At 46.8% G+C, this 24,457-nt stretch overlaps 1 protein-coding gene across 1 annotated transcript; it reads right to left on the bottom strand.

Annotated features, from left to right (window-relative positions):
• Window positions 1-926: 926 nt before the first annotated feature.
• Window positions 927-24,020, bottom strand: LOC146286977 (metabotropic glutamate receptor 1-like). The gene is made up of 9 exons (XM_084699935.1): window positions 23,294-24,020; window positions 19,981-20,230; window positions 10,053-10,288; window positions 8,241-8,487; window positions 7,162-7,327; window positions 6,189-6,315; window positions 3,609-3,975; window positions 2,915-3,478; window positions 927-1,749 (listed from the first exon to the last, which is right to left on the bottom strand). Exons 1-9 carry the CDS (start codon window positions 24,018-24,020, stop codon window positions 927-929), a joined length of 3,507 nt encoding a protein of 1,168 aa, XP_084556061.1.
• Window positions 24,021-24,457: the final 437 nt, after the last annotated feature.

The following is a 24,457-nucleotide window of genomic DNA, read 5'->3' as shown; positions in this document are numbered from 1 at the left end:
AGTGGGTTTACGGTAAACTCAGACACACATTCTGTAATACTGCATTGACAATTGATTAATAAATAACCTCAATGTACTGCACTCTTTATCTTAAAACAACTTAATTTATCTTTCTGGCAGATCATACTGTATGTATAAATAGCAAAGAGGCCAGTAGTAAAAATGGGAAAGAGGTGAAAGCAAAGATGAGCGTGTCTTATTGATGTCTAAGTCTCAGCAAAAGGGGAAAAAATAACATGGGGGGGGTGTGCCTGCTACACACGTCACCTGAACTGTAATACAGGTACGGTATTTAGAGCTTGTGCAAAGCTGATTGGTCCAAGCACTTAATGCATTGTGGGCTGTGGTCCTCAATCAGCTTGGGCCCTTCATCTTTTCCAAATCATTAAACAAGCCCCAGTACTTTATATGGACAGCAGTTTGGCTTTTCTCCATTTACACTGTAGCATACTGGCTATTCAAATGCACAATAAGAGGAAAACGATAGCTACAGCTGTGTTTCCCAGCTTTACTCAATCCATTTGGCACAGCAAGACTTCTCCCAGTCTGAAAGTTCACAGGAGGACTGGGGTGAATTACCACCGTTGAGATACGTAATTGTTCCTGAACAATACAACAGCTTTTTTTCTGTCTTTTTCTTTCACTCTGATTGCTCTCTGACCGCAAAGTCTAACAAAGCAAGCAAATGACAGAGAAAATACAAACAACATAACTACTAAAGACATATAATGAGATGCTTTTAAAGATATGTTGTATGTGCATGTATTTATGCATTGTGTGTATATGTGTATATATACATATACATATATGCATACAAGTGTGTGTATATGTATGTGTGTGTAAGTATGCATGTAGGTGTGAGTCAAATCTGCCGGGTGTACAAGCTATATATGTTTATCTTGTTAATGCCAGTGTCCAGGAGGCTCTCACAGTGTGGAGGAGCTCTGTCTGAAATCCCGGAGGACGACCGAGGCATAGGCAGAGCTGGGGGAGCTGCAGAGGACAGACTCAGAGATGGGGGATCCGGACCCTGACCCACCCAAGCACACAGAGTCTCGGAAGGGGGAAGGGGGGGTCAGAGCCAGGGAGTCCTCCAGAGTCAGCTTACTCTGAGTCCGATTCTCCACGTCCTCCTCTTCCTCCTCCGCCTCCTTGGCGTCATACATGTAGCTGTGCAGGAGGTCCAACTCATCGCTCTCCAGGCCCTCATGGGGCAACAACAGCCCCTCTCCTCCGAAGGCCCCCTCTTGCAGCTGGGAGGGGGAGAGGCTCAGTGGTTGGTGGGTGGCGGTGAGGTTAGCTGCCTCCATGGCGTCATTCATTAGGGGGACATTTGAGGCGTGCGTGTCCACCACAGCCCCCCGCGGGCGCACGGTGGCACAGCCCGATGCGTGGGCGGGGGGAGAATAAGAGGGCGACCTGTTAGAGTCCGGCCCGTGGAGCTGTCCAGAGCAGGGGGGAGGAGTCCAGAGAGGGCGGTGGGCCGCGTCTCCCTCCTCCTCCTCCGCCAGGTTGTACAGAGCCTTGGTGCTGGGTTGGTGTGGGGGGTGGGGGTCTGTGCCAGGGCCGGGGGTGACGGGGTTGCAGCTGTGGGGGTCGGGTGCGTTAGTTAGGGGCCGGATGACCGCCATCTGATTCGAGCCGGCTTCCTGTTTCCTCACATGCACAGACAGTCTGTGCCACACATTCCCCCCCCTCGGAGGGTGTCTTGCACCTGATTCAGACCATGACACAGACTTGCCATTAGAACTATGAACGAGATAAAAACTGCCGTTACTATCCCAGGAAACCGGAGGGGGAGCACATTGCAATAACAATAACAACAGCAGCAGCACACATTATGAACTATTACAAAAGCAGCATTTCAACATTTCTAATGGATGTTAAAATACCTTGTTTTTTAGACGCTAACAGTAACAGACAAGGTGCTTAAGATCATAAGTTATAAAAGGTAATCCATTTTCCAACTGGAGCAGTTTGTTAATACATAGTGATTCATAATGTGCTGCCAACAGGGCATTATGAACATTAGATGGTTAGCGTCAAAGTACTTAAAAGCCATCCTGTTAAATTCCACTTGTTTATCTAAGTGCTTGTCAAGCTGAAATGGGCGACATGCAATTGTTAAAATGTATCGAGTGCCTGTATTGGTCTGCAGATTACACAGGGTTTAGTGCCGTGAAGAGCAGGCTTGGATTGGCTTTCTCAGGGTGATTAGTGAGGGAAACGGAGAGGTTTTCATGCTAGGATCTGGGTTTACATTAAGGAAAGGCTGGATCAGGTGTGAACGACTCCTGTGCTGGAGAGCTGGAGAGTCTACAGTACTGATCACCTTCTATCTGTACACCAAGACACAGCAACGAGGCAGAACGACTATCTAAATATGTAGTACTCTCAGAAGACAGCCCTGGAGAACAGGAGCAGAGCATCTCTGAATCTAAACCCGGGCCTGCTTGAGTACAAGGCAGAGGGCCCTCAGTCCAGTAGGGATGGGTCAGAAACACGTAGCAGGGGAAGGGTGAGAGACAACATTCAGATCAAACACTCCCCCATCCTTTTTGGTTTCCTTCCTTACTTTAGACACTTCCAATGTGTCTTTGCTGTGGACAGTAAGGCATCTTGAGCATGTATTAGGGCAGCTTGAGCACAAATTTAGATCAATTAAGTCAGTACTTATATCACAACACAGGTAAGGTATGCTCCCAGTCACTTCAAAGCCTATCAGTTTGGGGATTGTCTTGATACCAGTTTTATTTTTAGTTTTTTTTATTCAAACCAACTCAGCTCGGTTGTAGCTGTTGTTACCTCAGAAGGGGGGGATCTGTGCTAGAATACTTCACCCTCGCTGTATAGTTGACCTTGATAATGAACTCTTAACACAATACATTTGGAAGAAAAATGTTTTGGGACTCACTTGGCACTGCCGGAGCTGGTCTTTTTCCGGCGGAACATGTTGAGCAGGCTGTTGCTCCCACACGCTGCCTTCCCGTCACCCACGTGCATGCGCACCACGTCAGACGTGGTGAAGGCGCTCCGCACGTTCCTCTCCGGCTTGGCGATGATGATGTACATCTTGGGCGTGAACATGCAGCCCAGCGCCACCGTGACGCTCAGACTGACGGAGAAGGAGGTGGTGATGATCTTGTAGTTGGAGCCAAAGTAGATGGGCACGAAGGCCAGCCAGATGATGCAGGTGGTGTACATGGTGAAGGCGATGTACTTGGCCTCGTTGAAGTTGGCCGGGACGTTGCGGGTCTTGAAGGCGTAGTAGGTGCAGCTCATGATCAGCAGGCCGTTGTAGCCCAGCGGAGCCACCATGCCCACGGTGCTGGTGTTGCAGATGAGGTAGACCTCGCTGATGCTGGGGTACGACTTGACGGGCATGGGGGGCTCCAGGATGATCAGGGTGATCTCCAGGGAGAGCTGGAAACTGATCAGCACGAAGGCAATCACTACCTGGGCCCAGGCACTCATGAACCTGAAGGTAGATTTCGACGTATTAGAAGTGTCAACAAATTTGTATAGATTTGTAGCTATTTATAGATTGATCTTTTATCTGTTTTGCATTATGTGAATGTGATCGTTCAATAAACAATAGACAGACAGACTTGGGCTTTTTGGTGCAGATCTTCTTCTTGCTGCCGGCCAGGATGCGGGCGATGCGGTTGGTCTTGGTGACCAGGGCGGAGTAGCACATGGAGGAGGACAGGCCCACCAGGAGGCGCTGCAGGTAGCAGGAGAACACGGTGGGCCGAGCGATCAGCGTGAAGGGGCAGATGTAGCCCATGAAGATGCCCGCCAGGATGATGTAGCACAGCTCCCGGCTGGAGGACTTGACCACGGGCGTGTCTCGATACAGGATGAAGATGAAGGTGACGAAGGAGGTGATGAGAATGCCGACGCAGGAGAAGGCCACCGCCACCATGGATTCCACGTCGGACCAGTCCAGGTATTTCAGAGGCAGTGGCTGGCAGACTGTATCGGGGAAGATGGCGACTTTAGTTTCTCAAGAGTTGTGTTTTGGACTTGTGTATTCAAAACGGTAGGTTGACTTTTGTACATTGTGTGACTAATGTCTGCCCTTGACAAAAACATTTTTTTAAAGATAAAGGTCAACCTTTGTGCAGAAAACAATACAAAATTATTATTTTTTTCACGGGAGGACCAGGATAGAATGAATGGGAGGAGTTGGGTGAGGGGAAGGATTATCTGCAACGGAGACATGGAAAGCACAGACATGGTGACTAGATTTGGAAACATCGAGGAAGTGGAGAGATACAATATACAGGCCTGATCAAGCTACTTCAAAGATGGCCTGCTCAGGAACTCATTACACATTCACACACACTCATACGCATCTCAAAGCTCTAAATCTGTCAGCTTTTCCTCACATGCTCATACTACAGCAAGAGTGTCTGTGTGTGTTTGTGTGAATGTGCGAACGTTGGTGCACAGGAGTGTGTCTCTCCCTGTCCATCACATGGCGTTGGTGATTTCTCATCCTACACAGCCAGACTTGTAGAAGCTTAATGGAAGAAAAGTGACGTCCCCAGACTCAGCTTAGGAACCCATGAATTACTCGCTGCCTCTGATAGCATTACAGTCACTGCCACCACAGACTAGACCATCCCTGCCGTCATCACGAGACTCACACTTCTGGATACATCAGTCCTCCTAAGCCAAATCACAAGAACTTCAGAATCTCTGGAATTGCCAGTGAACTCAATTTTAAGTCTGGATATGAAACTGCATCTTTCTTCATTCCAAATGAATCCCAAGGTATATTCCTGCTCAGTACCCAAATAAATATTTTACTGTGAAAAACTAAGATTCTTCATGTCATTCATTGAGCTGTCATGCTGAGGGCCATTATCATTGCTCCTTTGTCAGGGTGAGAATGGTCAAGGGTGGCAAGATGAAATGCACTTATCTTGATCCACTCTCACACAAAGCTTCAAATCCCTTCTTCCTCTAAACCTACTGTATACTTTCCTGTCTAAGCATTAAGTAGACCTTTGAATAATTCAAAAAATCACTTCAGGACTCCCCCCCCCCCCCCACACACACACCTTCCCACACATAGCAGCCCCTCAGAGTGAAAGTTAGCTTTCTCCATGTACATGAGGTGACAAAACAAAGAAACCCAAATGACAGTATACAGTACAAAACAAGCATCAGTATTCTTCAGGTAAATGTAAATCAGAACGAGAAACTGGTGAAATCTACCTCAGGCCTCTCAAAGCACTAATAGGATCTTTCACCTAGCCACTGAGATAGCTTCCCCAGCTCAGCAAATCACTGTCAAAACAACGGCTAGGTCACGATGGATCAGACTGAGAGGAAGACAGAAGAGAAAGCCGGGGAGAGAGAGAGAGAGAGAAAGAGAGAGAGAGAGAGAGAGAGAGAGAGAGAGAGAGAGAGAGAGAGAGAGAGAGAGAGAGAGAGAAAGAGAAAGACAGAGAGAGATACAGAGAGAGAGAGAGAGGAAAGTAGACAAGGAGGTGAGGAGCTGAGACAGAAGGACAGAGAGCAGGTGAGAGAACAAAATTGAAAAATAGGAGCGCAGTGAGAAGGCTCCGTAGATGAGATGTGACAGAGGGGAACAAAATAGGATGTGAGGAAACAAGGGGATAGACTATGAGACAGGAAGTAGAGGAGGGAGATAGGAAGTAGAGGAGGGAGACAGGGGCTGGAGGAGGGAGACGGGGGTTGACATGGAGGAGGGCAGAAGGGAGACACGAGAGGCGTTGAAAGGCTGGTTTTGAAATGCCAGTTGTCAGGATAAAGGTGTGAAATGAGATGAGGCTTGTAATGGGATGGTACTGTTGGGCTTCGAGACAGGAAGACAGATTTAGGTTGAGCCGAAAGGTTCACGGTGTCCCTATGGGAGCAGACAGGTTAAGTTAGGGGCAGAGCAGATAGTGTGTTCTAAGTCTAGCAGACAATAGCTAGCCTGAGCCAGGGGCTTGGTGATGTGCGGGTCTGGAGGAGTGAGAACAGGGGACAGACATGTACAGAGAGGATGATCTGCTCTGTCAGGCTAAGCCCTGGGAGACCTGCTTGAGGTTAGAAGCTGGGAAGACAGGAGGAGGGGACTGGAAGCCAGGGGAGTTTGATGATGGGTAAGAAGAGGAAGGTGAGACGGGGAGAGTGTATATCTGGGAGAAGGGAGGATCTGTCTGCCATACCTTCCAGCTGATCATCGGGCCACCAGCCTAGCTCACAGGCCTTGCAGGTGAACTCATCCTGCACATACTCGTTATCCTTGCAGGTGGTGCAGATCCAGCAGCAGCTCACCTCTCCTTTCCTGATCACCTACACACACACACATTCAATCACACGCACAAAGATGGTGTCTTGTGTCAACATACTACAATCCCAACCTCCTCAACAAAAGAATAACAACATCCAAAGCCCAAACAAACTTGAAAAAGACACCCTCAGATGTAACACTGTCAGACATCATAGGAGCTATTAAGTCCAAATGCTTCTGATTGTGCTTTCAAAGAACCGGTGGAGTTGAACAGTTTTCTTCTAAGCTCCAACAATGTTTGATAAGAAATGAGGGCAGCCGCGATGTTGTTCCCAGAGAGGGGGGCTGTGAGGGGGGCTGTGGTATGGTAAGCAGGGTAAAGAGCTGGGGAACAAAGGAGGCTAACAGGAAGAGCCTCTGCAGGCTGGAGAGTGTGCATGCTCCCTCGGGGGGGGCTTCCCACCAGGGCTGGATCCAGACAGACCTGGCTGCACATACTCAAGGTGCTGCCTCCAGCTACACTTGATGTGGAAGGCTGTACCAAGCAGTTTCCCCTTGCTAACCTGGTACTGTAGGTATCTATAGAGAGGGAGAGAGTCGAACTACACACATTGTTGCTTAAACACCATATTTAACATATAGGTAGGGTCATAGCTGTTTGATAGTTCTATGATACAGAATTATGATGTTTCATTTATAGTATCAAGCCAATTCTGGCCTATCTTGACAATGAGGGAACATGCAAAAACAAGTTAAACTGCCCTTGACCATATCCTTATACACTATATGCATTTCTTCCATGGATATCACTCACAACCTATTACTGGTCTGTTTTCTGGGTCAAAAGAAGGGCAGTTTCTACTCTAGGCCCATCCCAGGCCCGACGCCCCAGACTGGGGCTCCCTCACCTTGATCTGTCCCCTGGTGCAGGGCTCGCTGCAGACGGAGCGCACCATGTCGCTGCTGTTCATCCACAGCTTGTAGTCCTCGATGCTCAGCATTCCTTCATGCCAGGAACCCACGTGTAGGTAGTCGTAGCCGTCCCCCACGCTCTGCAGGTTCATGATGTCATACCTGTCCAAGGGGGTGGGGCGGGGGAAGGAGGAATGGTGAGGGAGAAAAAAAGAGTTTAGAGACATGGAGATAAACAGAGGGAATGGGGGAGGGAAGATTATGGGTTGGAGAGAGCGATTGAGAGGGAGAGAGAGGGAGAGGGAGAGAGAGAGAGAGAGAGAGAGAGAGAGAGAGAGAGAGAGAGAGAGAGAGAGAGAGAGAGAGAGAGAGAGAGAGAGAGAGAGAGAGAGAGGAAAACCGAGGGGATAAGGAGATAAAGACTGGAGACAAGGGAAAGCAGGAGTGAATCAGTGACAGGTAATTTAATGATAACGGTTCCTTGGCTTAGGAGACCACCTTTATCCAAAATCGTATTAACGGCGGCTTACAACCGTGTAGTAGAACACCCTTTGATGCAATTTCAGCTAGGACCACTTAGTAGGACATTTTACTGACTCTACACAAGGCCCCATGTGGGCATTGAACCAGGATCTGCTGTGATTATCAGCCATGTCTCTGAGCATTCTGCCTGACCTCTACCTGTGTGGTGATGTGTTTGGCCTCGTCAGCCCCTGTCTGAGGGACTCAGGGACTGCAGATAAGTGGAAATGACTGCTGCCGCAAGCCCGATACACTCAATTTGTTCCAGTCTCAGCCCGATTGTCGTCCCACTGAAATCCCTCTCACTAACAATTCTCCATAGCAACCTCATGTCTCACAGCCCCTCCCTCCCTCCCTCCCTCCCTCCCTCCCTCCCTCCCTCCCTCCCTCCCTCCCTCCCTCCCTCCCTCCCTCCCTCCCTCCCTCCCTCCCTCCCTCCCTCCCTCCCTCCCTCCCTCCCTCCCTCCCTCCCTCCCTCCTTCCCTCCCTCCCTCCCTCCCTCCCTCCCTCCCTCCCTCCCTCCCTCCCTCCCTCCCTCCCTCGTTTCCCTCACCTGCCAGGGGTATCCCCATTCTCATCAAAGTACACCTCCTCCCCTGACACTCCTCTGAAGGAGGTTTTCAGCAGGTAGCCTAGCAGCTTGCTGCCGTCGATAGGATCCATGGCCTCACACAGTCCAGGCTGGTCGGGGCAGAGCTCGCTGTGCATGTCGTGGAGGCCGTGGGCCATGGCGTAGATGGCGTTGATGACGAAGCCCATCTTACTGTCCTGGACGTAGTTCTCATGCAGACTCTCGTTACCTGAGGACGCAAGGAAAATGAGGGGAAGTTAGACAATGAGTGGTGGCGTGTTGATGGCGTTGTAGGAGGGATGTAACCATTTTGTAAAAAAAAAAAAAGTTTTCTTTTTTTGCACTGGAGTTGCACTGCATTGCCCAGGTAAAGTCTACATAATCTTGTACAGCAGGACAATTGTCACTCTATTTCCATTACTCGTTTTGGCTAGATAGTGATGTTAGAAAAAAGAAGCCAGTGTCTTCTTTTTATGGCATCACAGTATAATTACTATACAAACAATATGGTGTCCAAAGGATTCATTTTGAAAATGTGATCTATGGACTGTTACTGGGGGACACCATGTTGTTCAACAAGCAATTTGTTGTCAGCCAGCAATAAGCTCTTTAAGGCAACATAACAGTGCATAACTATCATAGCGCTTCTGCACCAGGGGAAAAGGTGCTAGCAGTTGGAAGGTGAATCTTTTTAACACAGCATACATGTGAAGCATATAGCTTACCTGGCCCACTGCCCTGTGTACAGCTCCAGTTCGTAGCATACACACTGTCCCCATCTTTTACTCTGTCACCCACATTCCATGGCTCTTTTTGTGCCTGACTATCATCGCATGCACAAAGGAAGGAGGGGGATTGGTCTAAACACATCACTCACACAGGGTGCCATAGTAGGTGGGGGTGGTGAACACAGATTTGTGTTTGTGATTTATTCCTTCTTTGGTGCTTTCTGAGGTCAAGACATCCCAAGTGCTCTACAGTAGAGTTTGACTGATGCAGGTGCCCCACCCCTGACCTGCCTTCTTATTTGGGGTTGTAGGGTGACATGAATGACATTTGTGATCATCTGAGCTTCAGTCAAACCCAACAAGTCTCGCCAGAGTGAGGTGTTTACTCAGTGGAAGTGCAGGTCGATCAAATAATTGTGTTTGGAAATATGGACTTACCACCTTGGAGATCTTGAGAAACAGAGAATAACAACAGAGATTGTAGAACAGCGAGCTACAACTTTGCTACTGTGCAATTGTGGATACATAAATTCTGCGATATTCTAACCTGGTATGTTTGTCATACCACTCAATATGACAGACAATATTCTAAATTACTTAAAATTATATTCAATGATAGAACATTTTAGACGATGCCTATGTTAGATTACCAAATTAATAGTTTGAGATTAAAAAGACATTAGTAAGTAGAGCAACAGGTCGGGACAATATATCAATTTACCTAGGTCACCTTTCAGTGGCAAGCAGAGAGAATATACAGAAAAGAGAAAAGGAAGATGGATATCATTATCATTATTCATTAAGTATTATCAGGTCCCGTCTAAAACAAATCTGCTAATACAACATTCATTAACAAGGATACAAAGACATAGGGGCAACTAACTACTTACATGAACACAAGGCTTACATTAAGCCAAGCATTTAAAGATGATCTAATTTACCTGTTTACCACTTTGCTTTGGCTAAAATAATTTCATTTTCACATCATTCCTCATACCAATCATAACCCGTGATTGTTATTTGTAGAAGGAAACCAGTCTTGGTAGTATTTTGATGTTGTTCTCACCAGAACAGACTTTCTTGTAGTTTTTGTTCTCCTGAGGGTGTCCTGGCAGGCGGCACTGGAAGCGGTACTGCCAGAACTCAGGGAACCAAGGGTTCCTGGTGTTGGTGTCCAGACGAAGCTTCAGGAAGTAATTGTCGAAGGACGTGACTTCCGCTGACTGCAGCTTCATGGTGATGCCACCCTCAGCCTCCTGCTCATAGCCCTCCACCACTTCATCCCGATCGGCCCATCCATCACTAGTGGGGGTGGGGGGGGATAAAGATAAGGAAAGAGAACACAAACAGAGAGAAACAACGCAAGATGTCAAATATTTTCCCAAACAGACTTTCTCCATTCATCTCTTGGACCACAGTATTTGGAGAATGTGTCAACACAGACACCCCCAACACAGCCAAGAATCCTGTCCAGAATCTGGTGTGTGATGTGTGTGTGAGCTAGCTTCTCATTCAGGACATTCATTTAGTGACACTGAAGTGCTCTGCTCTCCTTTATTGGGTTCTATTAGAAGAGTTCTCATATTTTCTCCATTGTGCTTTGTAATCTGATTGTATGTGTGACTGACACACATTTATGTGTCAGTTATGTTATGTGTTCTTTCCCTTGAGGGAATATATACTGTCACTTCACTTAAAAATGATATGGCTAAGAAAGATGGGGTGGAAGAAGTCTGCACAGAGTCTAGTCCTGTAATCAGAAACTGCAACAAAGATCTTTCCCCCGAAGCTCTCTAAGCTAATAGCTAGCTAGGCCATTGTCCATTTTTAAGCGCCAACTGATACCAAAGGTTGCAGGAGAAAGAATCAATCCCATTTACCAGATGGTTTTAAAATCTGTCAGCCATCTTGTTGTTTGTCTGTGGCGAGCTTGGCTCATTTGGTCAAGAAGCCCCTGGACTCCTCATGGGAGGAACAAATGAATAATGGTGTGCAGGCAACCTCAATAAATACATCTTGTTTCCCTAAGCCATGCTCTTTTCTGCTCTGATTTGTGGTTGTCTGGTTTGGTGCGGCAAGGATATTCTTGCTCTCTTTCTCTGTCTCACTCACTCTCTTGCTCTCCCTCTTTCTCACCATCCCTAATGTGCTGGTGCCTTAAATACCTGTGCTATTGACAGATATCCACCAATTAGGGAGTGAGTCAGCCAGTATCCAATTACCTGAGACATCGTGTGTAAGGGGGCAGTCTAAACCTTATCTCTTGGCCATGTTCAACCATTTTAAATGAGGTTTGAAAGACACAGGAATGTTCTGAAATTGGAAAAGGAATCACAGAGGGTAACTAGCAGCAGCAGTGAGCCCTCAAGCGATTTTATTTGGTTTTCTTGGTTTTACGTTTACATGTATCTTTCCTCACTCTCAATCTCATTGGTAATACAGACACTATAGCATGCCTTAAAAGAATGCAAGGCTCTGTTAATGTATTTTTAGAAAGATTAACGGCACCATCTCCCCCTCTCCAAATTGAGTTTAGGTTAAAGACACGTGGGTCTGATTGGTCATAGTCCCATTTATTTCTCTGAGGAACACTGTGTGCATGTCACCAATGGTGTCTATGTGTGACTTTTGAACGTGTTCGTGTGTATTTGCAGCCGTGTCGGTGTGTTCACATGTTTGCATGCACGCGTTCGAGACTGTGTGTGTGGGGCTGTCAGCATGCGCATGTCTACTGTGCAAGTTATTTCCCAAACACCTGCCACCCTAATATTCCCACCTAGAACATAATTACTGTTCCTCTGCACCTTCCACACCTCTCCCATCAGTTGCCTGGCCTCTGCTTTGACCTACTGTAACTTCATTTGAAGAGCTCAATTCAATACAGTACAACAGCAAAACTCCAATCCTCTGTGGCCGAGGCAAGGAGAACAGCTTGCAATGCCACAGGAGAGATTGGATTTGGGAGAGAGACTGCGTGGAGCATTTATTTACCTCCAGCATACATAATGCATGAGGAGCTCCAGAGGTAGACACACATGGCTGCCTCAGCATCACAGTTTGTAATAAAGAGAAACGGCATTCTGCCTTCCCGTGCTATCAGGCTCCCCCCGTCTGTGCCGCACGCCACAGATGCCGTATCAAAACAGGCGCACCGATGGAGGGGAGCATAATAAGGAAAGTACACTGTATAATCAGCGGGCTCTATGAGTTGCATAATCGTGATTGTCGTTAACGGTAACCTTCATTCGATATTTATGACTACACGTTGCAAGAGTGAGAGTAGGAGCATGGAAACAGCCGCCACACGCTTCCACATCACACCCTCCACAGCTGAAATGAAGGCTCGTCCAGCCCAGTGAGCTGCCATTTGATTGGTTGGTTTTCCCTGTCAGCATGCACTGTGTGTCGGAGGGGCAAATCACATGCGTCACGTGGTCAATTAGAGCTGTACGCAGCAGAGGCAGACGATTAACACATGCACAACAACGCAAAACAACATTTGGTGAAGCCAAAAGTTAGATAATGTGTAGTGCCTGGAGTGGTCGTTAAGAGCTGGAGCGGAGAGGCCTCCCAAGACACTGGGTGCTCCAGTTCCACATTGAAAGAACCCATTTGTATATTTATGAATCTGTCGTGAAGTAATTGGCAGGGCGGAAACTTAATCACATGCACGGCGTCCACATGGGAATGGATTGTCAAAGCTTCCTAAAAAGTACGAAAGGAAGAGATCATTTTTGGGCCCAGTTGACGTGAGCTGCAGCACTGCTGTTTGAACCAGCTTAACTCGCTGTCAAGAAAGCTATCACCTCAGATATTGAGAATGGATGGCATCTCAAACGAACACATTACAATAAAATGATTGTGACATATGAAAGGCGAAGCAGACAGGTCAATCATACTTCTCTCTTTTCCTCAGTTTCCACATGCTGTTCTTTCCCTCCCTTCTTTGCGTATTTCTCCCTGATCTCTACACTAGTCTCTTAGTCCTCTCTTGCCTCGCTCGCTACCTCAATCTATCTATGTGTGTCTCTCTCACTATATACATACATATATTATGTATATGTCTTGCAAGCTCATTCTTTTCTTGTTCTCTCTCCTCTCCCATCTCCCCTGCTGTCTCTCTATCGCTCTCCTCCCTCCCCTCCCCCTCCCATTCATCTTTCCCCCCCATCCTTCCCCCTCATCTCCCTCTCTTCTCGTCGCTCTATCTCTCCATCGCTCCCCCTTTCTCTTTCTCCCAGATCCAGTTCATTTTGCATGAGGGAAGTGGTGGTTTGTTAGCTACATGGTGCCGGGCCTCTCCCGAGGCAGCAGAAAAGGTCCTGGCCAAGCTGTGATCCATTAAAAGCCCATCCAGCAGCCTTTACTTATTCATCACGCCCCAGTTCGGAGATCCATCTCTCCTCCATCGACAGGGACCACTGCTGCCAAAACAGATTTCTCTTCTAGCTACCTGCTGCCACTTCTCTTGTTTCTCACGTCAGATGACGCCTTTTTGTAATCGCGTCCGTCTACTTTAGGGTGAGTGCGCGTGTGGGGCACGCGCGTGTATGTTTGTGCGTCCGTGCGCAAGTGTGTGTCTTCTGTGTGTGTGTGTGTGTGTCAGCAGAGTAAGCGGGGCAGTGAGGTGTGTCTGAAGCCGGGAGCTGTTTCCCGCCTCAGCTTGGTCTGATCTAACCAGTCCATCCAGATGCCTACCCAGCACGCTGTTTCTGATCACTTCAATGTCATCCACCAGTCCTTCCTGATCAGAGGAATACACCGCCATGGATAACGATGACAACAACAAAACAATCGTTTGAGTGAGAGAGATGTCCTTGGTGATGTGTTATCGCTTCCAATTAAAATCGGTGGTACACATGAAAGAATGAATGAATATTCACATTCCTTGTGAACATTGTGTTTACTGCAACAGAAACAGATGCACCCATGACTCCAGAATGAACACCCCAAAAAATCCCAATAAAACTAAAAACCTATCATGTCGTTTAGACATCTTAAGGATTTGATGTAATGGCTCATACTGTATCTTGTATTGCGAGTCTAATGTTTGTAACTTTTGCAAGACTTGTTTTCCTTAAAGATGCTGCGTGGTTTGAAAAAGTAGACATTTTCTTGGGGGGAGGCATTGTTCAGAGCTACTCTGACTGACTAGCTGTCTGAGGGAGCTCCAGTGAGAGCCTGGCACTGGAGTCTCTCATTAAACAAAACAAAATCTCCATGGTGACAGTAACGTTAGCAACACGCTAACTTGTGAGAACGAACCTGACTTTTTACCCTACAGCTAATGCCACTAGCTGAACGTCAAAAAGATACATTTCTGGGAACCCTCACATTACAACCAAGAGCTTTCCCCGTGACATATCCTTCTAAACTCTACTTAAACTTAAACTGACACAGTGGGTCATATGGGGAGCAAAATGGAGGAGGAAGAGGGGGCGGGGGGGACTAGAGATAGTGGTCCCAATATGATAGAGATCTTATCTCCCAAAGTCCTCATTCCTCATGATTAATGTATTAGCAGCTAATGTGTTGAATATGGAAGTCTAATGACAGAAAGAGGTTTTCTTGAAATGGAAACCCAGTTTGTAGGAGCAAGTGATGTAAGATGACACACACACACATACACACCGGGGGATCATTCAAGCAAGGGAAAATGAGAGATTTGTAATTGTATGTGAGGATACCAGAGACCATACCATGGAGCATCTTCCTGTGACTTAAAGCCATGCTTACTCACAAGCCAAAATGTCACCAGTCATTATGTAGTTAGGTAGCGTACAGTGGAATTAATTTAGAAAAATAAGTAATTCTTGTTTTATACTGGAAAACAATGACTGTAACTGATCAGCTTGCATTTTAAAGGCCTCTTCTGACCCTGACCCTGACAGTAACACTACGGGCCTACTACAGGATCATGGCCACCAACAAAACTCAGCAAAACTTGTTCTTGCTCCGGCTTTAGATGTTGGATATTTGGCCGTGTTGCCACAACGGACCGAATGGCTTTGCTCGCATCTTTCTCCGCCACCATTACGGAACTACAACACAAACTAGCTCACGACATCAACGTCATTGTTCTCAGCCACCCCCTCTGTTCGCTGATTGGCCGGTTACAAATCAACCTGCAAAATCTGACTTAGGTACTGAATGTCCAGACCGAGTACAGAAGCAAAATCCAAATTGAGCTGAAGTACGTAGGAGGGCAGAGCCAGGCTATTACAAAAGTGCATAAGTCAATGATCATAAACAACGCGGGTAACTTCCTGGTTAAGACCTGCTTTTAGGAGGCAGAGAATTGCCCCCGCAGAATAGAGGCGCACTCTTACTGGCAGTCTTTGTAAATACCGCAGAATATATAATTAGGCGCACTTAAAGCGTATCCTCCCACCTTTTTGGGTGGAACTCCCACTTACCCTATGACCCTCCCACTTTCCCCATGACCTCTGATTTATTTGTATTTTAGCCATTTTCTTTCTCTCCCTCACAGGTTTTTTTCTCTCTCCTTCAAGCATACAAACAGTAGGCCGACTGTAAAAGACAAACAATCCAGACAGTCACCCAATGAGCCAGACAACCTCTGCAGTCCACCATCTCAATCTGACCACTTCTGGAAAGCAGAGGTACGTGAAGGGAATAAGCACTCCAAAAAAGGAAAAAAAGAACGCTGAAATCTTGGCAATAGGACAGCACAGAAATGAGTGTTACAAGTGGAAAAGCAGCTTATGCAAATGTGCTCAGTAATAACAGCATTGAGGTAGCATTAGAGGAAGAGAGAAGCCCAGTGATGGTGTTAATTGCAAGCTGGTGGGTGGGTTTGCTTCCACACTGGCATTTTAATGGTGGGGGGGCCGGGGGTAGCATGGTAATGATAATGGAACAGACACCCAGAATGAGGTGTAGATATGCACCTATCAGTCAATGCTGGGGGGTATTTAGCTTCAGTGTTTGTGTCACGTAATACAAAAATGTATAAATAATGTGTGAAGTGAAAAATCACTCTTCACTGGTTGTCTCATGGGTATGCTGTCTAAATGACTCTAAATGCACGAACGTTGTTAACACACAGTGTTTGATTTTGGTCATTTGTCATTATTTCGCTAATATTTCTTTTTTAGGATGTTACAGTACGAGAGCATGTGTATTTATATTGCTTGTTTGGGATGACAGGCCACGGAACTATAAACTTGACATTCACTGTGAGTGAAGAGAAGGAAAAAGAAGAGAAGAGTTTAGGAATCTTGGTGTTCCCTTACGTCAGTGCTGTATCCGGGCACGTCTGTGTGTGTGCGCGTGTTTGTGTGTGTCTAGGCTAGAGCACAGTCGACTTTCCGTCCTTCACACCTTCTCTCTAAGCCCCCAGTCTCTTCTGAGGGCCTCTATCTGGAGCCCCCCTCCCAGAGAGGAAACATCTGTGCAGGACACCTATCCAAACGTGCTTCATCAAAGTATGACAGTAAGACTGGGACCAGGACTACAATACCCCTGATGCTCAACACAAACCCACTCCCATGTCAGGTGTTGTCTGAAACCAGGTAATAGAGTTCTATTGAGAGAGTCTATAAAGCTCACTTCATTAGAACTCATCAGTTTTCTCTGGTTATTTTTCAAGCAAGAGCCCAAGCTCAGAATGTAAGTGAATAAGTAACCCTGCAAGTGTATTTATATTTATTCAGCACGAGAATTGCATTTGTCATAAAAATGTTTTGCCGCTTACTGAATAGCTCAGAGCTTTTACAATGTTTGCGAAAAAGCCTCAGTGTTCCTCATTTCAACACGTTGGTATATCTTGGAGATTTTGAGAGGCACAGTGTTTTACATTTGTTTTGGTTCCCAAAGAGAAGCCACCAGAGAAATATGTCAGGCTATACTTTTCATTCCTCTACTTGGTACAATGACAAGCAAATATTTTAAGTAGATTCAGAAATCAATTAATTTTTTGATTTAAAATGCCGCAAAGCTTGACATTCGAGAAGTACACTAAGAATATGTTTTGGCATAAACTATGCTTTAGAAAGAAAACTATTTATTTTCAGTACCTCAGATGAACCTGTTTCATTTTCCAATGGTAAGGAAAAACGACGCCACATTTTCAGTACTGCAGGATCCAGACCTGCCAGACAACCTCTCAAATGCTTGTCATTGCAGGTGCTCCAGGGGCCAACAAGATAAAAGATGGACTGAATGGAGAGAGTGAGAGAGAGGCAAGCAGGGTAGGAATAATAGAAGACAAAAAGAAAGAGAGAGAGAGGGTAATGTTGCGCAACTCAGGAGACTATCTCCGGACTTGCGGCGGAGACAGTTTCTATCTGCGACTGTCTGATTCCTTTTGCCGGGTTAAACTGAAGCGGCTGAACATCACAGGGAGATGGGGACAAAAGCTCATCTGGTGTGGACTAGGAGATGAGCAGGATGACTGGGCTGTTGCCATCTGTCAGAAAAGCCCTCTTCAGCCAGCATGGAATGAAGCACTTCTACCAGGAAACTGCATCTGGCTCTCAACTGAAGGGCAGGTGAGGGGAGTGTTCAACAGCCTCGCTTTAAAAACAAGAGCCCTCTCCCAATCTGCTGTCCTCGATGTGGTTCTCTCTCTCTCTCTCTCTCTCTCTCTCTCTCTCTCTCTCTCTCTCTCTCTCTCTCGTCTTCTGTTTCTCCTCTCTGTCCTTTCTCTCTGTCTACCTGTCTGCCTCCTCTCTGCCTATCTACCTGTCTGCCTCTCTGGATGTCTGCCTGTCGGCCTCTGTATGTTGTCTGTCTGACTGTCTGCCATCTCCTCTCTGCCTGTCTGTCTCCCCGTTTCATCTGCCTCACCTCTTATGCCACCATCAGTCACTTACAGTACATTCTCTCTCTCTCTCCCTCCCTCTCTCTGTCTCTCTCCCTCTCTCTCTCTCTCTCACTCCCTTGTTCAATTGTGTGGTCTCATAAGGTCTTTCAGTCCCTCTCTGGCTCTCTTCCAGGGTCACACTGAACATTCAGCTCTCTCTGTTTCTTTTATTCTCACTGTCTTCTCCCTCTATGTATCACACACACACTCACACATTCACACACAAACACACATCAACGGTTTCTCACTCTGCGGAGAGGCGAAGGCACAAATTAGCATAAAATAGCAGGCCATGTTTGGATGAGCTAATTTCTGTCAGCCAACCACCAAGCATCTCTGACCACACAAACACACACAGACGCACACCCTGTTTGGTGATAGTGTTGCCCCAGAATAATAATCTCTCAGTATTCATCTCTTTCACTGTCATGTCACACTTTCTCTTGTCTATTAGTCTCTCTGTCTTTTCCTCTTGGTTCTCTCTCTCTCTCTCTCTCTCTCACTCTCTCTCTCTCTCTCTCTCTCTCTCTCTCTCTCTCTCTCTCTCTCTCTCTCTCTCTCTCTCTCTCTCTCTCTCTCTCTCTCTCTCTCTCTCTTTCTCTGACCCAGAAGCATGTGGAGCTAAGAGGACCTAGTCCTCTTCGTTTGCCCATGGAGACCTCCATATCAGCTAAAAAAAGACCCACTCTCCAATGGAAGAGAGAGAGATAGCGAGGGAGAGAGGGAGAAAAAAGAGAGAGAGGAGAGGAGTAAAGATAGATACTGTAAAATGGGAGAGAGAGAAAGTTGTGCGAGAGAGAGCGAGAGGGAGAGAGAGCGAGGGAGAGGGAAAGAGAGAGCATCAATATGATGGATAATTCATATGGCATGAACCTGCTATAGGTGCCTAGGCTTCAACGACCTTCAAACTCAACACGACTTGCACAACAAGCCAACCAAAGGACTCTTCCACATCCATAGGGAGGTGACAGGAGAGAACAAGTCTCAAAGATTAGAAAAACAACAAGAAAATACATGAACCAGATGAAGAAGACAGGCTTGTTTCTTGAGCTATGGAGCAACGTTCAGCAAATCTCCCAGGATCACAGACCACCCCTGCCTCCTCTCCCGGTCACTCTAACTGTCTTAATAATGTCCTCTGACTGAGACACAAGGCTGACAGATAAAAGTATTGTCCTTCAGTGAACCCACCCCACAATGTGCTGTCTGCTGGACCCAAGATGACAAAACACGGGACAAGGTGACGGTCATGTCTCACGGTGCATTCTTATGACAGCACAAGGCTTTCCCTTAGACTATTCTGAGGGCCTAATGTGGGGCTGTCATGGCCTGAATGCTGTGTTCGGCCACTTTTCTGCTCTTTTGGTGAAACTGATGGACGCTGTAGGCAATCAGTGTCTCCGACACAGTGTCGGTTGAGTTGCTCGGTTCGGGAAAATCGCTGAAACCAAGGAAGGCAGTGTGCAATGTCTTCTGGGGTTGCTGATTCTGGACATGGAATTGGGTGAAGTGATGTTAAACAAAACCCCAGTCATCCCTATTCCCATGTCTTCCTGTCTATCCTTAGGAGCTCGCTAACACCTCTCTCTGGGGAGAGAGGGTGTTAAAAGGACAAGAGAGGTCATGGAGGTGGAATGAAGGCTTGGAAGGGAAAGAGACCAAGAGAGGTAGAGAGCAAGAGAGGTCGAAAGCAAGAGAGCAAGAGAGGTTGAAAGTGCCCGTGTGCAGCTTTAAATGATGAGAGCAATCGGACTAATTCTTTAGAAAGAAAAAAAAAGATATCTCATTATGTCAAATCCTGTACCCACTGTAGTGGACTGTGGTCAACTTTGCATGCCTCTAGTGCCTCCAGCCTGACTCTGTGGCTCATGGTGCAAGGTGAAAAGGTGGCCGCTCTGCTGGGTGTCATTGCCAAGGGCTCCTGAAGCTGAATCCAGCAGCTAACAGCTCAATGTTGAATCGAGGAGGGACACAGTCGCTGTGTCTCCGACAGAGTTACGAATTATTCATCACCAATGTTCCCTAGCATCTTTTAGGCATGACTTAGACGCATCCAGTATATTATCCTAGGCGGGCAACACGGCAGCAAAACATCCAATCAGAATGCATGGATTCTGTACCAAATGACCCAGAAATCAGTGTGGGGTGGTCCACGGCCACATCTTACCTGCCGATGAGGAGGAACTCCCCGGCTACGCCGAGACGTCGCATGGCCATGAGGAGGCCGCGTACGGTCATGCCCTCACAGAAACACACGACCACGCGGGCCTTCGGCAGGCGCTCGCGCAACTTCCGGAGCAGCCGGTCAAAGTGCTTCTCCCCGGCGTTGCTGTAGATCTTGTCAGAGTGGGCGATGCACAGGCCCTCCTGAGACGCCAGCTCCTTGAAGGCCTCCATACCGCTCTCCCCGTAGTTTCCTGAGGAGAAGGAGGACGCACTGTCACGTCACTCACTTATCACAGAAGACAAACAAAATGGCGGATGGAGAGGAGGTGCTCGTTCGACTGCGAAATGTGGTTAAATGATTTGTCGTTGTTTTGAGTGACCCAGAAATTGGGTCCAGCAAGATGAAGATTCATTGGCCTAGCTTCCCTGTCTCGCGGAAGTAGTGGAGGGAAATGAGCTTCCATTGAGGAGGTCCCAGATTGTGGAGAAAGTCTGCTGTATCGACTGATATCACCTCCTGGGACAGCTGTCTAACAACTCCTCATATTTGAAGCACATCTTTCAACCTCCAGCACTGAATTCTACATCTCTGTTATTACCCCCAATATTTCGGGCCTTTTAATAAAAAGCACCTACACATACACCGCCCACACACACACACACACACACACATACACACACTGGCCAGACTTGCTAGGTAGTATGATGATTCTGACAGGTCAAGTTGTGTCTAAGGATCCTCCAGTCCCACTCCTGTGACAGTGAACTAAGGAGTCTAGGAGATTTCAAACTGATTGCAATCAGACATGATGGGGTTTATAGAACTACCCTAGATCTACAGACAGGATGTCCAAATCAGCTTTTAACAGTCTGGAGGGCTACTCTGTCTAATGTTTTCATGCAGAGCATGTAATTTGTTGCAGATGAGGGACAGTTAGGAGGCTTTCAAACTAATTTTAATATATATGCAACTATACTGTTCAAGGCATCCAGGGGACAGCGAAGGGGTATTCAGTCTGAAGATTGGAGGTGTCTTGTCAGCTGCCAGAGAAGTCCTTCTTTTTCTTTGTACAGTCAACAGGTTTTATTTGACCACAGAAGAAAGGGCTGAACTGGCAACAGTCTAATGCATTTACTTTGGCACAATAATATAGACAGGGCCATGTGCTGGTTTTTCAATAGTCCTTTGATGATATTTTTCAATTGCCTCATTTTTTTCTCCTCCTGGAAAATGAATCATGATATCCAATTATTTTTCTCTTTCCATTGGGGCTGGGCTGTGTGTGGGCGATGGTTGGATGTGTGGACAGAGGGCGGGGGAATGGGGGCTTATATTGACGTCCATTTGATTCTGGCCACTGAAACCCGTTTTGTACATTCCACAAGATTGATGCTAATCTTGCCAGGTAATTTATGCAATCGCAAACCCCTGGCTGTTGCTATGGGCAACAGGTTGCATTTCAACAGTCTGAAGTAGTGTAGAAGAGAGAGGAACGTGTGGTGGCGGTGGGCAGACCATGGTGACCCCCCCCCCTTTTCTCTCTCTCATTCCACCTATCTGAGCTCTCTGGAGGCAGTATGGAGGCTGACTTCACCTGGATATAATAGACAGGCACATCCCATCCATCATCCTAAGACACAATGGTCAATTCATAACAAGTAACCATAGATAGTGTGTATACATACCTGTAATTAGATCAGATCCAACGGCAGCCCCTTGTACTCTTTTGCATGCAATAGCCCCTGATTCCATCAATCCATATCCTACTGTCCGTTCAAAAGCAAGATGTTCAGGGCAATTGTGATGTTGTAGCCTGGTTTGTTTTGTCAGATGCAATTATTTCATGCTGGTGCCACGGCATTGCATGCTTATATAGTTATACATCATTATATTGACCTACAATTACTCTTGCTGTGAGGCACTAGTTAAATAAGCCATATTTGGCCAGACACATGCAAAGCCCCTGTTAGTTTTCTCTCTCCCCCTCCATGGCTTAATATGTGATCTAAAATGATTCAACGGGTGCAATTATTACGGTAGTAATCTGCACATTCACTCTGAGTCGTCCCATGAAAGGTAGCAAAGAAGGAAGTTAGTTCAGTTCCCAGGGTCTCCCCTGGGTCTGGACCAGGTCAGATCCCTGGTGCCCCCTAGCTTTGCCTCAGAGCACTGCAAGTGATGCAGACACCCCCTCTGCCTATTAAACTAACAGTGACCTGGGAACTAATGTGACACCTGCCTGTCACATTACGACAACTATTGATATCTGATCCCCATATCTATTACATTTCCCATAGTTCCTCTGGAGAAGATCTTAGGACAGCTAGATGCTATGTAATTGTCAATTGAAAATCTTTGTGATGTCAGGTTCATACTGACACACCTTGGGCTGTTTTAGGCAGGTTCCTCTCATCAAAAAATAGTTACTACAGTAGTTTACAAGATGTCACACAAAACTGGGTTTGTGTAGATTTGGAAAGAAGCAGCACATTAGTTGGCCTGTTTAATATGGATTGTCTGATTGATTCATTAAGGCATGCTTAGATATGCAAATGACGGAGATGACACAGTCCCCTTGTTATTTTCTAATGGAATAGCATTAGCATCTCATAAAAAATAGGAAAGAGTGAACGATAGAAAGAGAGAGAGGCGTGCTGACTAATTACCTTTCCCATCTAGCCCCCAATCAAAGTTCCCATTATTTGAATAAATGCAAATAAAACCCACAACAGCACATGTGACAGTGCAATCTGAGAACACTGACAACAATTACGATTTGGGGTGGAATAGATTATGATACAGTGTGTATCTATTGTCCGTATGTGTAAAACTGAGAGAAAGAGAGAGAGAGAGAGAGAGAGAGAGAGAGAGAGAGAGAGAGAGAGAGAACGCTAGAGACAGAGTAAGGAGGGTATAGACATACACAGAAAAAAATTAAGAAATGACTACACGTTTAGTGTACAGTGTTGTTGACGTTGACACTGCCTCTCTCCTAGCAGTAAAAGCTAGCTCAGTGTACTGAGATTCCCTGAACAGTAGTTACACTTTCTTTACAATCTAAAATGGGACTGTCTACAGTACGCTATCACTCTCATATGCTTTTTACTGAGTGTGCAATACTTCCATGACAAGTTCTGTAACTGTCTAATGGGAGCACATGTTTCTCTTTCTCGGGCCTACTTATGTATTTCTCTAGTTAACCCTAAAACAAAATCAACTTGACAACTGGACAAAAAACTCTCAATATCAGTGTCTGCGCCATTATGGCCAAATCTCTCTCAAACCTCGTTTTTGTGTGTTGTGAGTGACTCACCTTCTGTGTGCACCGCTGACACGTATGTCCAGTTGTACCGTTTTACTATATCGAGCATGGCCCGGGCCTGCAGTGTGTCAGAGGGCACGACTCGCAGGAAGTATTGAAACAACGTCTTGTCGCTTAGGTCGATGCTGGTGGCAGAGTATGCAATTTGCGGGATGTTGAAGAGCTGGAGAAGATTCTGCACCTGGATGGCAACGGAGCTGGAGCCTGGCCCAATTACCCCGGCAATGGGCTTCTTCGTGGGTGGAGGCTGGGTGGATGGTGTCCCGTCAATGCACCACTTAGACCCGTCCTTATCATCCCGGATGGAGATGAGAGAATCCCGGATGAACTCAATGCTTTGCTCCAAGGCCACGGAGGAGTGCCAGCAGGAGTCTCGGATTTCACAACCCAGGCTGATGTTGGGGAGCAAATAGGGGTCGGCGTTGATCCGGTCTAAAGTGTGGAACATGGCTTCCACTCTCTGTATGCCGTATTGCTCGCGGACTTCCCCGCACTTTCGTTCGGCCACTTTCTCAGCAGACGGTTGGTGGTGAACGGAGAAGAGCGCACCGATAATCACGTCGCCATCCATCCGGGCCACGGAGCGGGAAACGGCCCGCGGGACTGCCGCCCTCTCGTAGATGTTGCCACTGTGGGACAGCACAAATACGTCGAAGAATAAAGTCGGGAGACAGAGGACTGCGAGGAAACCCATCTTTAAGCGTGCCATATTCCACATCGCGTGAACGGTGCCAGCTGTGCGGGCATACTATCCGCTCGTGGCAGTTGAGCAGGAGCGCTGGCAGTCTGTCAGTGTATATCCACGTTTAACCCAGTGACCATGATGTGAAAGCACAATGCCTGGACCATATCCACACACACCTGCAGAGAGATTAAAACAGACTACTGTGAAATGCAAACGAACATTAGCAAGACAGCCACGTGAACGTCTCAGTTTTCTTAGTTATCAACGTCAGCAGACTCCCTCGTTCAGGAAATACTATGGGCCTGCATATCAACAAAATCAGTTGTTATAATATAATAGGCCAATTGACATGGTAATAGTTTTCCCCAAATGTTACGGATGGCATAATTTCCCCCCATGTCCTTCAAAGAAAAGTACAGTTCAGCACCAAGGACAGCGCACACACACACTCAAGTTCAGTGAGGAAACGC

This window comes from Hypomesus nipponensis, chromosome 6, assembly GCF_054491055.1.
Source record: "Hypomesus nipponensis isolate SF chromosome 6, ASM5449105v1, whole genome shotgun sequence".
NCBI lineage: Eukaryota > Metazoa > Chordata > Actinopteri > Osmeriformes > Osmeridae > Hypomesus > Hypomesus nipponensis.
Note: the sequence above shows the minus strand (reverse complement) of the source record. Positions and strands in the feature narration are given on the sequence as shown.

What these genes read in the sequence shown, in the direction of transcription:
- LOC146286977 (XM_084699935.1), bottom strand. Translation starts at nt 24,020, where the DNA reads ATGTGGAATATGGCACGCTTAAAGATGGGTTTCCTCGCAGTCCTCTGT. An exon ending in GAGTTCCTCCTCATCGGCAG is followed by an intron (nt 10,289 to 19,980) that starts GTAAGATGTGGC and finishes CACCCCCACTAG; the next exon opens with TGATGGATGGGCCGATCGGG. An exon ending in ACCAGCTCCGGCAGTGCCAA is followed by an intron (nt 1,750 to 2,914) that starts GTGAGTCCCAAA and finishes TCTCGTTCATAG; the next exon opens with TTCTAATGGCAAGTCTGTGT.